General features: G+C 52.2%; 1 protein-coding gene across 7 annotated transcripts in view; it reads left to right on the forward strand.

Annotated features, from left to right (window-relative positions):
• The window catches only part of ANKS1A (ankyrin repeat and sterile alpha motif domain containing 1A), a 77,630-nt gene that overhangs the window by 48,370 nt on the left and 11,381 nt on the right, over positions 1-17,879 (forward strand). For 6 of the 7 annotated variants that reach the window (XM_066335718.1, XM_066335719.1, XM_066335720.1 and 3 more), the window contains 2 exons: positions 2,447-2,513; positions 6,784-6,890. In XM_066335718.1, coding sequence (XP_066191815.1) covers positions 2,447-2,513; positions 6,784-6,890 — 174 coding nt within the window. Of the gene's footprint in view, positions 1-2,446; positions 2,514-5,994; positions 6,891-17,879 lie in introns of those variants that run through there. The other variant, XM_066335725.1, reaches the window with a different exon arrangement.

The raw sequence follows: 17,879 nt of genomic DNA on the forward strand, positions 1-17,879 counted from the left end.
GCTGGCAGTGCTGGGGGCTGAGCCTGGACAGCATCAAGTCTCTCTCCAATTAGGAGAGGACAGCACGAAGGAAACAAAGGAACTTGGCCTCAGAGTTAATTTGCACTCTGAATCCAGCTAGAGATTCCCAGGCAGGGTACCAGAGCAGCTCCAGCTCAGAGATGTACCTTGTCCTGAAGCTGATGGACACCAACCTGCAAAGTTTAATGTCCTTAAACCTCTGCAGCTTGAACTGAATTGACCTCAAGACCCCAGTTGTGCAGCAGTCGCTCAGGGTTATGGTAGTGTCCCAGAAATCCTCTGCAGCTTGGGCTTAATGCCTGTCCATGGAGGGTGTAGAGCAGCCAGATCCAGGGCCCTTGGTGTTACCTGGGAATGGGGCTGTTTCTGCACCATCCCTGTGTTTCCCTGCAGTCCTGTGTGGCCATAATGGTATTTGAGGGCACTCTGAAATTCGAAGGTTTTGCTGGGGAGCATTTGCTGTTTTGGGGGTCAAAACTGTCTGCCTTGGTGGTTCTTGTTGGGATGAATCCAGCAGGCCTCAGGTGTCTCCCAACAGTTCCAGCAAAGGTCACATGAATGTCCAGGGGCCAAAGAGCAAAAAATGCTTTTGCCTTAGGACAGGATCCATGTGTCCACTGACTCCCAAGTCCCTCCTAACTGGAATTTCTTTTTAGATCATACTTCCCTTTTCTGCTGTATGTGTTGGGATTCTGATTGTTTTCCTAGGCTGATTTTCAAATCTCCCACTAAATGGGCACTAACAGTATTTCAAGCCCAGTAGAGGTGCTCATCCTCATGGTTTTCCAGGGGCAGAGGATCTACATCCTTAATAGCTGTGTTGCAGCTCACAGAACTGCCTGGTCCCTGGTGACATTTAACACTGCAAGTGCAGTGCCCACTGCTCCCTGCAGAAGGAGGGACTTCTTGGAGATCTGCCTTGGCAGGAGCCTTTAAGGGGTTTTTTTGTTTCACCAAAACCCCTCTCAGCTCCAAGTTAGCCCTGAGTGTGCATAGCAGTCAGATCCAGCCTCTTGCAGCATCCCCAGGAGCTCCTCACACCAGTAGGGTGCTTGGGGACTTGTGCAGCTGCACCAAACACAGCATCACACCGGGAGCCAGGCAGGGCAGAGGCAGCTGGGGTGAAGTCCAGGGAAACTTGGACTCCTTCCCCAAATATGTCCTTAAATGACCAGGATTAAAAGACTTGAGTAAGAGTTGAGGTTTATTCCCCCACTCTGTGGCCAGTCACTTTGCATTCAGCAGCAGCCACTCAGAAGTGCCTCGCAGGGCTGTTAGCTTGGGAGATTTCCTTTTGGCAGTCTTACTGGAGGCACTTTTTTTTTAACTTTTTCCTTTTTTTTGTTTTTTTTTTATTTTAATTTTCTGCTCGGTTATAGACTGGTAAGCAACCAGCCCTGAGCCTCTTGGGTGTGTTGCTCTTTGGCAAACAGTGGGGTTCAGTGCTGAGAGTATTGAAGTGTCTGAACTGACCAGCTGAGCTGCAGTTTGTCAGGTCTTTCCTCTTACAAACTAACCTGGGAATTGTCAGTTCTCCCTCTGCACCACTGCACTGGAAACCTCAGTTTACAAATTCTGCTCAAGAATTGCTTGAAAAGATTCTCTGCTCATTTAAGGAAGTCTCCTTTTGGTTCACTGGGAATTGCAACCTGCATTAATTTATTCTTTTGTATGTGTGGCAAATGCAGCCATTTCTATGCAGCTCTTAAGTGGCCTCAGACCCATTCCAGCAGAGTTTGTACCTTTCCTTCCTCATTGCCTGAGATTTGCCTGGAGCTGTAGACTGTAGAATTGCTTCCTCAGAAATGGAGTTGTCTCCTGCTCCCTCTCCTGGGTCCTTCAGGCATTTGCCCCGTGATGCTGCTATCCCAAACAATCTGTGGAAGCACCTGCTCTGGTGGAGCATCCATGTGGAGCGTCCATGCATAGGATTGGGAAATACGGTGGTTTAAAAAAATAAATCAGGCCAAAACAAAAATGCCCAACAAAACAGAGTGTGGGGAAGCCAAGCTCCCAGTCTGTTTGCTGGGAAGGAGTGGGTGACAGCATTGCTGCAGCTTCACTGCTGGTGTAGGGGGCTGTGTGCTCCTGCAGGGTGAGTGAGGAGTTTGGGGCTCCTTTTTTACCCCCAGGCTGTGCTCCAGAGGGATGGTTCTGTTGAAGCTTTTTATTTCCAGGCCTGGCAAGTTGTGGAAGGGAAGGTTCTGCAGAGCCTCAACCTCTCAATCCCTTCCGAGCCATCCATCCCAACAAACACCTAGCCAGGCAAGATGTTCAGGGTGCTTCTTCTGGTTCAGAGATACCTTAACATCCTTTCCTGAATTTCTTCAGCTGTCACGTGGGAGGTGAAATCCTGGGCTGCTTTTACCTTTTCCTGATGCTTTATGAATAATGCAACACATGCTTTTTTTTTTTTTATTTCCAGATTGAAAAGATCATGAGTTCCATCGGAGAAGGCATTGACTTTTCCCAGGAGCAGCACAGGATCTCAGGTAGTGTACCCAGCATGTGTCTGTCTGTCCTGGCTGTGCTCTGCACACAAATAAGGTGCTGGCTCCTGTGTCTGGATGTCTTTAACCTGCTTTGGCTCTGGGAGGGAGAGGAATGCTCTGGCACAGGAGGAGCAGACCTGGGTTCCTACATCATGCTCAATGCTGCTGCCAGCAATTTTAATTCTACACTCCTTGAGAAGATTCCTTTAATTTTACAGAATGCAGCTGCAGGCTTTTCCTCCCAGCTCTTTCCATGAGGGCAGCAGCTGTGCTGAGCAGGGCTGGATGGTGCCAGTGGTGGGTCAGTGTGGGTGCCATGGTGGCTGTGCCCTTTGCATGTGGTTTATCTGCCAGCTGCCTCGGGGAGGGTGATCCTGGGCATTTCTAAGTGCACCTGCAGGTATTGATACCCACTGAACAAAGCTCTTGGAGGACACTTAAAATGTGAATTCCCTTCTCTGTTTTTGAATCGTGAGCAAAAGCAGAACTCAAGCTTGCTGCCACCATGAGGGATTCTGTCCTTTTAAATCCTTCACCTCCAGACTGCTGCAGCAGAACAGCTCTGACTCTGGGTGGGCAGCAGCTCCTCCTGATGAGATGCTAATGCAGATCCGCACACGCAGCTCACACGGGCTGTGACACAGCTCACCTCATATCCATTTGTCACTCACGTTTTTGCTTAGGTGAGGAGGAACCCACTGTTCCCAGTGGGAGTTTAGCCTGATTCAGGCTCTGCATCCCAGGCTCAGGTGGGTTTGCAGGGGAGTTGAAGCTCTGTGTGGGTTTGTGCTCCCTGCTCTGACAGCCCTCCCTGCGCCGGTCCAGGCTGTGATGGATCAATAGCACCAGGGAAAGGTCTGACATGGAGGGGAGAGGAAGAGCCAGTGCTCCTGCAGAGCTGCAGCTGTGCAGGGAGCCCTCAGCAAGATGGACACCCTGGAGCAGGTGGGCACAGGAGCTGCTGTGTCCTGGAGCTGGGGGTTTTCCCATGGGCTGTGTTCTGTCACACTCAGTTTGGGATCCCTCATGTGCAGATCTTTTGCTGGGCACATTCCCTGTTTGTCCCTCCTTTCCCTGGAGCAGGCAGAGCTCTGCCAGCCCCTCGCTGAGAGCTCCCACACACTTGGCTTTTGTCCACAGGCCTTTGTGGGACTGATGTTGTACTTCAGGTCATGGTGAATGTGCGGGGAACTGCAGGGAGCTCCCCAAATGCTCTCTTATCCTTAAAATGAGTGAGGTTTGAGGATACTGGGGTTTGTGACTAGCTTGGGGTCTGGAAAGGTGAAATGCCTTGTTGGCAGTTCATGTGGGAATAAGTGTGTTTGGAGCTAGTTGGATGAGCAGTTACTCTGTACAGCTGCCTTGTGTCTGGGTAAAGGCTGACAAGGCCTTCTTGGAGCTTGGGCAGTCAAGGAACACCATCGTTTTAGGGATACCAAACTCCACCTGCCCTTTTTCTTATGGGAGTTTGGCCTTGGAACAGACGTTTCTCTGCACCAAATATCCCTGAGCAGGTGGGGTGCTGTTGGTCCAGCACAGCCTACACACTGATTTCGTCCTGCAGACAAATGCAAACTTCACACTAAAGATTATTACTGAAACAATAACACCTAAAAGCCCCTCCTGAACCCTAGCAGCCTCTTCCTCTCTGTGCTGTGGGACTTGAGAAGAGCCTTGCAGGAGGCATCACAGCTTTGGGAATGCACTCATCATTCCAGCTTTGCCCACTGGTTCCCTCTCTGCCAGCCGCAGGCCTCTCAAAGGCAGGATTCCCAGAATGTGGAGCATTAAGGGGAAGGATGGAGCTGAGAAATAGGAGTTTGTTTCAGTCAGAAGTTGTGATTAGGATCTTGCCAGGGGGCACAAGTACTGCTGTTCTTCTGTTCTTGTATCATACTTGTAACACACAAATATCAGATGTATTTGGGGCATCCTAGTTTTCAGCCTGGGATGTTTTAGACATCTGTTCTTCTCTTTTTAAAGGAAACCCCTCCATTCCCTCCCTCCAAATACTTCCCTCTCCTCATTTTGTCATGACTTGAAAGGGTTTTGTAAACAGAAAACCTGCACTTGGTGTCACTGTAGGTTTCCCTTTTAAAAGCAGAAATGTATTTACAGGTGCATGCAAGCCTGAATAGAGTAAGTAATTTTAAAAATTAAATTCAGGAGCTCAGGAGGAGCTGCTGTGGTTTCATTCCCCTTGCCAATATCCCCACAGTTCCAGGAATGCTGTGGTAGGCAGCAGGCACTTCCTCACCTCTCTCTTGATAAATTAATTCTGAGCCAGCCACAAATCACTTGGCTCTGTCTGAAGCAGACCTGTGACATCATTTTTTAAAACCCCCAAGCCTTGTTGTCCATCATCGAGTAAATCTTGAGGAGTCAGTGATTTCCACTGGAGAGTTACGGAGCCGCTGCCTCCCTCCCGGCGGGTGGGAGCTCTGGGAGGGGGGAGAGGATGAGGAGAAGGGAGGGACAGCGTGGAGCGTGGGGCTCAGACAAAGCCGCCGCCGCAGCCGCCGGCAGAGCGCAGGGACCGGCGGGGGAAAGGATGGAGGGGAGGATGGAGAGCTGGTCAGCGGGAGCTCCTGGCACACACTCCAGCCTTAGCTGCTGCCCCGGAGCACGGGCTGGCTCAGGGGAGGGAGGCAGAAGCCTTTTGTGATCTCGGCGTTGCCGCGTGCGCTGGAAGGACCGGCCGGAGCTCCCAAATACCGGCACAGGAGCAACCCCCGGGACCAGACAGCAGGAATTACCCCAGGAATCTGCAGGTGACACCGTGAGCTCTGTGTGTGCAGCCATTGCAGCGCAGTGGGGAGGGATGGCTGGAAGGTACCAAACTGCTTCAGCTGACCTGAAGGTTCAAAGGAAGCAAACAGGGGTCTCCTGATCATCCTTTTCTTTGCATCCATGCTGGAAACAGACACGCCAGGGAGCCTGAAAATCTGCCTGTCTTGCATAGCAAATTTCCTGATGAAAAGGAGATTGCTGAACTTTTTTTTGGTAATACTTAAGGTCTTAAGCTTTACTAAAGGAGAGTAACAAGTCACTGGACTCATCCCAAGGGTGAGGGAAGGGAGAGCTCATCTGCCAGGGCTTCCATAGGTGTTGGGAGGCATCTCCTTTATCAGAGGCTGAAGGGGAGGTGCCAGGGCATGGCTCGGACTTGAGCTGCTGCAGGAAGAGGAGAGAGTGTGCTTGCATTTGCTTTTCTCCTTTTGCCGTGGCTTGGAAGCAGGGAACTGAAATGCCTCCTTCCTGCAGAGCTGCTCCCTGTCTGAGCGAGGGGCTCGATGCCGTGGCTGTGCTCAGCTGAAGAAAATGAAGCAAGGGCAAATCCAGGTGTGTCCCCAACACCTGGCAGGACCAGCAGTGTTGGGTGAGAACTGTCCTGGCTGTGCTGTCACAGGTGGGGCTGTGCTCTCTGGGGCCAGCATGCTGGAATGCCAAGTGACCGGATCGCTGGTAGAATGACAGAGCCAGGGCCATTGGACTTGTGCCTGGGGTCCCCATAATACAGTAACGGCGAGACGAAGCCCCTGCCATGGTTTGCCTCTCTCAGGACTGCTGGGGAGGAAGAGCACAAGCCCTTCCTCTCCGCTGCTGCAGTCTTTGCTTCCTTTGTCTTGTGTGTCTTCCCGCGGACAGCCGCTCTTCCTGGGCTCCTGCTGCTTTCCCGAGCATCCGCCGTGTCCGAGCTGGCTCGGCTGCATGAAGCTGTTTTCTCTCAGGCTGCTCCGTGCTCCCCGCTGAGCCGGGGCGGTGTCCAGAGGTGTGTGGATGAGAGGATGAGCTGCGCTCCCTTCCCTCGCACCTGCAACTGCCTGGGAATGCCTCGGGTGGAAGTTTGCTGCTCTCCTCCCGCCCCCTTCCGCTGAGCCGAGGAGTGGATCCGCATCCCCGTGGGGTTGGGCTTCATGTGCTTGCCTGGCGAGGAACTCGCGAGCCCTGACAGCAGTGCCTGTGATCTCAGCGCCCCAGCAGCGCTTCTGAATCTTTGCCCGGGCGAGGAGTTTCTTTTCTGAGTGTGAACTGCGGTACAGATCTGCGCCCAGAGCCCACGGAGGCACAGCGAGCTTGTTGTCCATGCTCTGTGCACACCGAAGGAATTGTCTGCCCGCTGATTTGTTGTACTCTGAGCATAATTTTTTGAGTTTCTTTATGGTAATGACTATGATGTGGCAATGCCATCTGTCCTCCTCAGAGTGCCGCTGCTACCGCCTGAACGGTTTCTCCCTGTTCAAGCGGCTGCCGATTCCTCTCTCGTCAGGTTCGCGGATGCTGGAGCAGAGCGTCGGGGAGTGGCTGGAGTCCATCGGCCTGCAGCAGTACGAGAGCAAACTGCTCCTGAACGGCTTCGACGATGTCCGCTTCCTGGTGAGTGCCCTGAGCAGTGGCTTGGCCAAAGCTTGCCCCGTGTAGCCGATGCCCCGCGTGGGCGCCGGGCAGAGCCGGGTTCTGCCGCCCGCCACGGTGCTGGTGGAGGGTGTAGAAGGTTGGGCAGAAGGAATAGATGAGGGTTATGTTGGGTCTTCACTTTTAATTCAGGTGTTACTGGTTTTCTCGCTAAAATTTTGATAGGAAATTTTTATTTAGTCTGCCTCCTAAATCTTTGCTGTCCAGTTTACTCCAGAAATGGGAACTGCAATTCGCTGGTGTTTTGATGGAACCCCTGAGCTATCTGTGCTCTGGGCTGTGAAGGAGGCAGCAGACCTCTTGTTGGAACTGTACTTGCTCAGAGCATGCAGGCAGTATGTTAATGAGCTGTACCTAATTGCATTGACACTGTTGGCTCTGAAATCTAATGATGACGACATGGTAATGCTCAGGGTTGAGGGGTTTTAATAACCAGTGTCTAGAAACTTAAAGCAGCACGGTGTAAAAATCTGAGAATTCGTGTGGAATGATGGATGAACTGCAAAGAGGAAAAATCTTGGTGCTGTAGGAGGGGTTCTCCCTGCATGGCTTACAGAAATGCTTTTGAATGTGGACTCCAAGTTTGGCAAAACATTGATGTAAATCTTTGGAAAAGTCATTTTGGCCAATGCAGCATCCTGCCTTGGAATGGGAGCGGTGATGTCTCTGGTGCTGGGGACAGTGCATAGAGGTGACACCAGGAGGATGTGAGCTGGGTGAGGGGGTTTGGAAACACTCAGTGGCCATCATTGGTGGGGAGGGTATGAGGAGCAGCTGGAGAGAGACAGGAGGCCAGGAAAGGGCATGGATGGAGGCTCAAGGGAGTGCACACCTGAGCAGCATCTGTTGGGCTACTTAAAGACAGGATGTAATTATACTTTTAAAAATGACCTGAGCAGGAGGATAAACGTTGTGGGATCTATCCGGCTGTGCCTCCTGGTCTCCACAGCAAGCAGCCAGGTAGTTTGCTTTCCTTTCTCCTGACAGAAGAGTTCTCCCCTCCAGAACTGGGGTTTGCTGTGTGTTTTACCCCATGTCTCACCTGGCAAGTCCCAAACCCCAGTGAACTCTTGGCCACAGATGTGTGAGGGCTCAGCACCTCTGTGTGTACTGGGGCTGTTTGGAGATGGTACAACAAATTCGGACAAAATAACCTTGTAGATCCTCTTAGGATTCCGTGTTGATGGATCTGTGATCATTGTGGGGTTGGTGGCTGCTCTCACCCAGCAGTTGCAGATAAAACACCTTTCCCTTGCCTGGCCAGGTGTGATGGACCTCACTGAGCTCAGAATTCCAGTAGCAAAGGTTCCTGGTTTTGTCCCTCTGTGTGGTGGTTTTGGGTACGTGGTAAGATTTGCTCTCTTCATGGCTGGGCATTTTTCTTCTCTGTCTAGTGCTGGGTGGCAGCTCCCAGTGTAGCAGTTGGTTGCTGCTGGATTCAGGGGATGGGACACTCATTTGCTCATTTCTCTCAAATTTAAAAGGTCAAATAATTTCACAAAGATCTCCTGCAAACCCCAGCCGATTTCCATTTTGCTGCTTATCTCCTTTCCTAGGGATTTGACCCTAGCACCCGTGCCAACCCTGGCTTTAAATCCATTCATCCCAGCCCTGAGAACTCCAAGCTGGTACATCAGCCCAACAGGAAAGTTGAATTATTTAGAATCTTTCCCTCTGTGGTGTTCCTTGCCCTCAGCTTCTAGTGTAGGGAAAGCAAAACCTTCAGACCAAACACAAGTGAGGAGCAAGTAGTTAATTTGGTTCTAATGGTGTTTTTGATGTTCTTGGATGAATTATTAAAACTGCTGTGAGCACTGAAGCTGGGCAGAGCAGGGGCTCAGGACACTGAGCTCTGAGTGTTGGGCTGCCCAGTCCTCTTCTTTGCACGACCATTGCTTTATAGGCTGCCCCTTCCAATCTCTAACAGAGAATACTCCAAACTAAGAGTGTTGCTTTCCTGGAATTAAACAGTTTCTATGAAAGGATTAGTCCCTCTTAGGGCCTCACTGTGTTCAATATTTCAAGGTCCAAAGAACGCCGGGTAATGGTTTGCAAATCACCAGGTGGGTTATGAGGTTAATTAAGTTTTAGTAGCCCAGACTAGGAAATTGGAGTCCTTTGATATAAAAACTCATGTTTTCTGTGCAGGATTTTGCATTGCATTGCTCCCTGCTCAGAGGGCTGCAGGGTGTCCTGGTGTGCCAGGATGGTGCCTTTGCTCTGGGGTCCCCAGGTGCCTTTTGGGGACAAATCTGGGGCTTTGCAGGAGAAGAGTGTTCAGTGTGCAGAGACTGTGCAGCTACAGAGCAGGTCAGTGTCCTAAAAGAGCCCTTTAATTACTGAGGAAGATACTCAGCCTGTGGTAGATAGCAATTCAGGGGAGGGTTAAGAACAGTCTAACGAGGAGTGTGTCCTGTCACTGCAGCAGGGACCTGTGAGAGCTGGTGTGTGCAGGCACCAGGATGCTTGATGCTGTTCTTCCCTGGAGAACCAGGGTTTAAAGTGCCCTGTTTGCCTCGGGTGTGGGACAGGGCTGTAAGAGACACAACTGGGGGTGCAGGGCTTGCTGGTGCTCTGGTGGCCTGTGCTGCAGCCGGGTCTGGTTTCAGGAATTTTTGATTCCCTGGGTATTTTCAGCTGGCTCCTGTGTTAATCTATGCCCCATGTCACAAGAGCCTTTACCCCCAGGTAGGGAAATGATTCATGAACACGCTGTGTGTAAAGGGAGTTTGAAAAGTGCTCTGTAAATATATTTGGCTTCTTAATTAGATGTTAATATAGGAAGGCAGAAACATGTGTTGTTTCCAAAAATAATAATTCCGTTATTTTCAGAACTCCAGGAACTGGGGATTAGCTGTGCTCCGGCCACGTGCCGGCCGCCTCACTGGACAGGCTGCAGCTGGAGTGGGCAGCAGGGAGGGGCTGAGGGTCCTGCTCCTCTCAGAGTCCACTGACCAACACCTGACAGGGGCTCAGGGGACCCACAGCTCCTGCAGGTGACACTGGGAGCCCTGAGTGTCTCACGGGCTGTGCTGTGGAAGGGAAAGGCGCTCTGGAGCCTCCTCTCTGCTCCTGGGAATTCCAGCTCTGCAGCTGGGACAAAGTTGATCTTGATCAAGCGTTGGCTTCACTCGGGGGTGGGTATCACTGGCACAAGTCAGCAGGATTACTGGGACATGGATGTGACGTGACGTTGGAGCGCCCTCGTCCATGGACGTGTTCCTGGGCAGGGCCCAAGGTCTACACAAATCTTGGATTGTGTAATCTTCTGGCTTGGTTGAAGGAGGAAAGAGGTGATAAAAGATGGATTTAGGTAGCTTAGCTTTCCAAAACACTGGAGTTCTCTTCCCACATCTGCATATTGGGCCACAATCTCTGTGTCTGCAGAAAATTCTTCTACTCCCTTCAAGTTGCCTACAGTAGCCACACTTTATGTTTATGGACAAGGCAGGGAAGAGGTTTTCCCTGTTATTCTGCCACTCTTGAGCACTAACCCCACTGTCCAAGACAGCAGCATCTTTCCCTCACTCTCTGCATTGCCACTGAGTGACCTTCATGGCCACTACCACTGCCACGGGGCAGTCGGACTGGGACACTCTGCTGCTGCTTTTCATATGGAGCTGGAATTGGGCAGCAGCCTGTGCAGGCAGCTGGGATTAGGAACAGCTCAAGTGGAGACAGTGCTTCCAATCCTCCTTCTCTGCTCCGCAGCCCGCTGGGATTCCTTCATCAGAGGGGAAAGTTTATTTGTGCGGTGGGTGAACACAACCGAGGCGAAGCTGCTGGCAGTGGCTGTGCTGTCCTTGACTTAGCAAAAATACAGCTCTGCAAAGTAGGATAAAACCCTCAGCAGCATTGCCTGCCAAATGTGAACAGCTCCAGTGAAGCAGGAATGCCCACCCCACCACCCAGGAGGAGCAGCACTGCTGCCTCCCACGTGGAGGAACGCGGCCCCGTAGCGTGCGCCGAGTTCCAGGAGCCTCATTGCCTCATCCCTCACCAGAGGAGGGGAATGAAAGGTCAGATCACAAAACTGCAGCAGTGAGTGAGAAGTGTCATCCAGAAAAGTACACAATAAATGGACTTAATTGTCCTCAGCGGGCAATGAGCTGGGAAGCTGGGAGAGCAGGAAAAATGTCACAGGAATATGGGCCAAGAGGGATTCTGCTGCTCCTGGAGCTTGGCCCCATCATGTCTGCTGTGATCACCAGTGCATCTGCCACAGATGCCCCTTTTGAGAAGTCCACAGGAAATGGATTTTGGGATGTCCAGTTCATTCCTGGTCCCTGCAGCAAACAGGGATTAACCCAGGGAAACAGCAGGCTGGACTTTGCCCATCTGGAGAAGGCAAGGACATGGCACTGTAATGAAAAGGAATTGCAAATATCGATGGTGGAATTCCTCCTCCACAGAAGTGGGGAAGGAAATGCCATTACCTGTTCCCTCACACGGTGTTTTGTGATCCCAGAGACCCCATAAATGTATCCAAGATGCTTGCAAAAGCTTTCCCCTTCCCCTGGAGCACGGGATCTTGCTGCTGCCCCGACAGCTTCCTCTGGGCTGACATCTGAGAAGGGCAAACCCCGTGTGCTCTGGCAGTTGTACCAGTGTTCTGCAGTTGAACTTTTTATTCAGTTCAAAGATATTTTGATTCACAAATGAGCAGGTAAAAGAGAACATAAACCATTTTTTATGGCTTTTTTTTTTATTGTTCAGGCCTGGATTCCCATGGAGTGTGTGGAAAGCAGCTAATGCTGATTCAATGAGACAGCGTCAAAAAGGGAAATCTGTTCTCTGTGTGTAGTGCCCTGGGCTCCTCTGGGGGATTTTATTTATTTTTTTATAATTGGGGAGAAGTGGTTGAAAAATGATGGTGGTGGAAGAATGGGGTGTCTGCAAATAATTTAGAGTACTGACATTAATTTGATTAAATGCAATTCAGGGCCATGTTAGATTAGCCTGCGGTGTTGTTCACTGACAGAACACCCTTTCCTTCCCTTCTCTCTGTGTGTGCAGGCAAAACCAGGAAAAATGTGGAGTTGAGGCTCAGGTTGACTCACCTTGGCTGGGGGTGTGAGCTGAGCTCAGCACTCTCGTGCCTTCCCAGGCCAAGGACAGCCCCAATCCACATCTGACTGGATGTGAACAAAGCCAGGTTTCCTTTGCTCTTCATATCCTGGGATTTGGGTGTGGGCTTACACCTGCACCATCCTCATTCTCACCTGGTACCTGCCCTGCTGGAGCACTGGCATCTCCTGTGTCCTCAGTTGCTCAGCTCTGCCTGATCAGTTCTAAATGGCCCAGCTTAGTGCACAGCTGCTGGTCCCCTGGGCAGCAGCCAGGCTTTGGACATGCTCTGGGAATGTGTCTGCCCCAGAGCTTTTTTCTATTTTCATATAGAACTTGTCATTTTATAGTAGCCATTTGGGGAAAACTGCACTGACACATTCCGGTAGCAGTTTGCACCCAGGAATGGTCTGTGAGGAACAGGGGCTCACCAGAGACTCCTCACAGGGTTTTACTGCATCTGCTCTTGATGAAACACAGCAAGAAGGTGGCCTGACCACAGCTGGTGCAGGGATTTCCGTGCAGACCCAGGTGAACCCTCTGTAGCTCATGCCTGGGCTGTGTCAGGCTGGAACTGGAGCAAGCTCTCCTCAGCTGGGCAGAAGCTCTGAGTGGCTGTTTCTGGATTTGGTCACTGCTGCCAGCCCCCAGGAACACGTGCCAGTGTCCCCAGACTGCCTGTGCAGTACTAAATGAGCCCCTAAGAGTGGACCCTGGGGAAAGGGTCTCTGCCAAGCCCCTGAGTGGGAATCGCTTCATTCAATTAAATGAATTTTGTTTGACATCTCCCCAGTGGCTTCTGGCTGGTCCTTGGGAGGTTCCCGAGGACTGTGCTTTGTCCACCATGGTAGGGGTGTTTGGGTTGTCTCTGGAAGGGAATGGTGAGAGCAGAGGCATGCAGGGATCTGGGGTTGAAGGAAGTTTGAGGATCTAGAGAAATGCAGCAAAGCTGCGCCAAAGTTCCCCAGATAATAGGAATGGACTCCACGGGGAGCAGAGAGGTTGGAGTGGATTTTGAGGAGCAAAGTGGGTGGACCAGAACTGGCAATTTAGAGGATACTTATATTTGATTCATTAGTAGCTCCAGGCCCCATAAACATTAAAAAAGTCATTAAAGTTGCAGTTAATTTTTTTTTTTTGTCTCAATAAAATTGCCTGAACTTGACAACCATGACCGATTCCCTCCGTTGCCATTGTCACGCTGCCAGTCTGCATGGGGAAGAAAATTAAACAAAAATGAAGTGGCTGTGTGCTAATCTCAGATTTATTGTAGGGTTTTGTGTATGAGCCCCTTTTCCCGTTGATGCTTTGTGAAGAGCTGGGGCTTCGTCATCGTGGCCATGGCCAAACACATCCTTTCCCCTGCTTTCCACTCAAGTACCCAGACTGCAGATGCCATTAAGGGAAGGCACCAAACTCCACAGGTCACAAAGCCAATTACCAACACACACATTTTTATGACCAAATGGGGTTCCCCTGCTCTGAGATCTGGGTGTGCAGAGCCCAGCTGTGAGCTGGACACGTCTCCATCTCCCACATCCAGGCTGCCAAAAGCAGAGCAATAGCAGTGACAGCAGAATCTTCCACAAGATGCAAATTGTCTTGAATGCACTGAGGGAAAAAAGAAAAAGAGCTTTGCGTGCACTTTCTATGCACAGAGAGCCTTCAGCTGTCTCTCTGCTTGGGATGTCTGCAGGAGCCTTCGGAGTCTGGGAACGCTGTGTTTGGGTTTGGCATCTGTTGCTTTTGATAGCAGAGACGTCGTGGTGCCCGTGCTGCCCGTGCAGGGTGTGCTCACAGCAGCCTTGGCGTCAGGGTCCATCCGCTGCCGCCCGGCCACGCGTCCTGCACGGAACACTCGGTGCCTCGGGCCCTTCCTTAGCTGGAACGAGAGCATGGACAGACGCCAGGCTCTGGGGAAGAAGCAGCATCTGAAAATTGGGTAGTTAAGTGCCTGCAGAGTGTCCTGCTGGAGGAAGAATCTGGCAGATTTCGGCAGCGCTGCCTTTGGCTCAGTCGCTTTGGGGTCACCTCGGTAGCAGGAGGGGACGCTGCCTTCTGCCAGGTAACCTCTGACTGGTTTTTTTTTTTTCCTTTAATGAGAAACCTGGAGCCTCTCGGGCTGTTTAACTACAGTGCAGGCAGTGAGGTGTGACCAAAGCCAACCCTTTTTCCAAAAACTCGTGTCGCTGCAGGCGGGTCTGCTGCAGCAGCATCCCGCAAGGCTCTCAGTGAGGACAGGGGTCACTGGCAGATCCCTGCCCTCCCTCGGGGCGGTGTGGAGGGCAGAGACAGGGTTCAGGAGTGTCCCTCATGGTGGTGTGTATTTGTGCCTCTCCATGGAGGGGGCTCAGCTTGGCTCAGAGGAAGCTGAAGGCCAGGTTGGGGGATGAAGGCCCCTCTGACTGCCTGGCAGCCAGTCTCTGCCAGCTCGGACCTGGGGTGGGACTCAGCCTACCCAGTTTCAGGTGTCTCACTGGGCTGATTGTCCAGCTTTTTGGAGGAACCGAAGTTGCTGTGCCTGGAGCATAGGAGTTCTGCCCCAGGTAATGCATTTCACCCCGTGTCCCTTCCCTGGCTGAGCCCAGGTGGGGACTGGTTCCTGACAGAGCACATGGTGAGATATTGGGATGAAGGAGCTGTTGGATGCCCCAAAATGTGGGTGGCTGTGAAAGCTCTGGCCTGGGTCAGCCCTGAGCCTCCCTCGCTCTGCTCTGCTCCCATGGAGCTGAGGCACCCAGGAGGAACGTGCAAGGTAAAAGCACTTGTCACAAGGAATAAAACTGGAAACACGTCTTGGGAAAGTCTTTTTGATTCTAATTGGCGTCTCTGAGGCTGCTGCTGGAGGCTCCTGGAGGACTGGCTGATGGCAGAGCACATCCTGGAGCCCTGCTCTGCCCCTGAGAGTCCTCAGAGGACCTGGGGAGGGGCTGGTGGGAGCTGGGGCTGGTCTGTGCCCTCAGAGGAGCACTGGGAGGTTGCATCTGCTGAGGTGTGGCCAGCACCAAAGGGAACCTTTGGGTAAAACCAAAAAAGCAGCAGTGGCCCATGCAGAGCAGCTCTGCCCCTTGGCTCGTGTCTGAGGGTGTGTTTAGTGCAGACAGGTTTAAAGTCTTGCTCCTCTGTGTGGCTGGCAAAGGTTAAAAGATCTCCAGCGTCTTTGTATTTAATTCTCTCTTTTAGTGGCAGATTATTGTTTTCCATGGGAGCTGAAATCCAGATGGGTTTGAAGGACATTTCTCCTGCACCAGGGGCTGGAATGATTTGTTCGGAGCTGCTACGCTTTGTCTATCCTTGTTAAGTACCCCGAGAATACAGACTGCCACCGAGGGAATTTAATGTGACACATAAAAATAAGGAGTGCAGGAGAAAGCTGTAGGCTTCACAGTGTTTAACTACCTTGTATCCTTGCTACAGAGCAAGCAATTTTCTTTGAATTTGAGATGCTAAAGGTGAAAGAACGCCTACTGCCCTGCCTTGGGGGTGGCACTGGGGCTCTGTGGGAGAGCGAGAGCCACCAGCTCCGTGCTGCTCATGTGGGATCACGACCATGCCAAAGGGGATTAGCACCAAAAAGGGCTCAACACTGGAAAGTGTGCATGAGTGAAAATGTAAATAGGATCAGCAAGCTTGTTTAGTTTTTATACATGAAAATAACACATCGCCGTTGTCACAGCTCATTTGGTTGCGGACTGTTCCTGCTGTCCGGGTGGCACAAAGGGAAGCACTGCCTGTGAGCTCTGCCCTTGCCAGCATCTTCCCTGCACTACCCCAGCTTCAGCCCAGGCTCTCTGCAGGGGGATGGAGCCACAGAGCACCAAGATGGGCAGATCAAGGGAGCAGAGCAGGCCCAGGCATTGGGAACTGCAGGGTTCAGGTACCTGAGGTGTGACGTGCTATGGGCACTTCAGTCCCTCCCCGTTCCTCCCCCACACAGAGCAGTAATACTTTGCTTTCCAAACCTATGAGAGAAATCCCATCACTCGCTCTGGCCCTCTTTGTCCATTTCAAAAAGCCCTTTCGAAGCCATTTCTCTCTGAGAGAAGAATTCCTCCCACACATGCTGCGTTCCTGCCAGGTGAGGTGTCTGTCAGGGGAGTTAATCCCCGTTAATCCCTTCCCTCCTCCCCAGAGCTGAGCACACAATCTCCTGCTGTTACAGGAATGCACATTAAATGTGGCTCTTTGGCTTAAAATTCATGAACAAGAAAGGGGAGGGGATGTTTCCATCTTTCTGGTGGGATGCTGCTGCCCACCCACCAGAGGTCACTGCCTTGGCAGCAGCAGCTCCTTGTGTTAATCACTGAGAGTTGGTTCCCAGTCCAAGAGAGTTGCTGCTTGTGCACCAAATGGGCAGCCAGGAGCTTTCAGCAACAGCCTGCCTCTTCTTACTGACTGATTTTGTGCAGTTGAGGCGTGCACAGACCAGTTCATGTGATGTGGTTCCATCCTCTCACAGCTCAGGTGAGCCCCTGGTGTCCCTTGGCCTCGCTCACAGGCTCTGGGGTGCAGGGCAGATGGGTCTGGCCATGATCTGGTGTCCACAGGGACTCTGGGGCAGTGGCTCTCCCCAGCACAATGGCCCTGACTGGCACAGTCTGTGAACTGGCCTTTGGGAAAACACAGAATGAACCCTGCTCCTCCCCCGTGGGCTGCAGAGCCGTTCAGTCCTGACTTTTCTGTTGTTTAAACAACTCAGACAAATAATTGCCTTTGTGCCGTGGCTGTCAGCTCAGGCTCTGCTCTCCTGTCCCCTCCCAGCTCTCCAGGAATGAAATGTGTGGGATCTGACCCTCCAAGGGAGGGGGAGGCAGAGGAGCCCTGTCAGGGGGTGGTGAGGGCTCTGCCTCCTGCCACCCACTGCTTATTTGCCACTGCTGTTTGCTAAATGACTGGTCTGGGCTGCAGGGCAGCTCTCCTGCATGGCAGAGAGATCTCTGGGCATCTCTTATCTCTGGTGTTAATTCCCTGTTTCCCTGAACACTCCTCTGTGGCCGAGGGACGAGCAGCTCCTGGGTGGTGGAGAGCCATGTGCCACGCTGCTGTGCTGTCACCACACCCTCCATGGAAGTGGCAGTGATGGTGCCTGGCAGGAGCAGAGCAGCTGCTGGCGTGGCTGGGGGCAAGGACACGCTCGGGAGGTGGCTGCTCTGGGGCAGCTCACTGCATTTAAAGCAGGTAGCACTCAGCAGAGCACACATGCTGAAATCCCACAAAAGTGTGGATGGGAAGGGGTGGGAAACCCTTGGTGCCCTTTCTGGAGGGTGCCTGGCAATCTCACCTGCCCTCACCTTCCCTGCGGCCGGCCTTAATTGGGTTTCTCTTCTAAAACCGAAATGTGGAGCAGTGAAGTGCTGTCGGCACACACCTGCCGGGACTCTCTGGGGAGCAGAGGGAGGCAGGGCCAGGGAGGACGTCTGGGCTCGAGCTGAATCCTTCAGTCACAAAGCGTGGCTCTGCCAGGCGTGGGGAGCGTGTCCTGCTGAGCTCTGCCCAGGTAGGAGGGCAGGGGAGCAGGTTGTGACAGCTTTTAAGGGGGGGTGGAGTCCGTGTGCTTCTGCTCTGCAGAGGGAAGGGGGCAGAAAATGGGTTTTAACAGCACAGTGTGGGGTGCCTGGAGCATCTGTGGCCCTGCTGGAGCCAGAGGAGACACCTGACCTTCCTCTGCTTCCAGGAGAAGCAGCACAGGTTTCTCTGTGGCTGTGGAGGGAGGTTGAGCAGAACCCAGAGCCCCTGCTCAGGCATGGAGGGGCTGGGGTTTGCCTGGGCACTGTTAGAGGATGTTTAAAAGCTTTGTGTGTGTGGAATTTCACGGGAGGTGGCTATAAGCCATGCCCCGGGGTTAAAGGCTGGAAGGGCTCCCAGAGCAGGGAGGGGAGGGCT

Source organism: Sylvia atricapilla, chromosome 25, assembly GCF_009819655.1.
Source record: "Sylvia atricapilla isolate bSylAtr1 chromosome 25, bSylAtr1.pri, whole genome shotgun sequence".
Lineage (NCBI taxonomy): Eukaryota > Metazoa > Chordata > Aves > Passeriformes > Sylviidae > Sylvia > Sylvia atricapilla.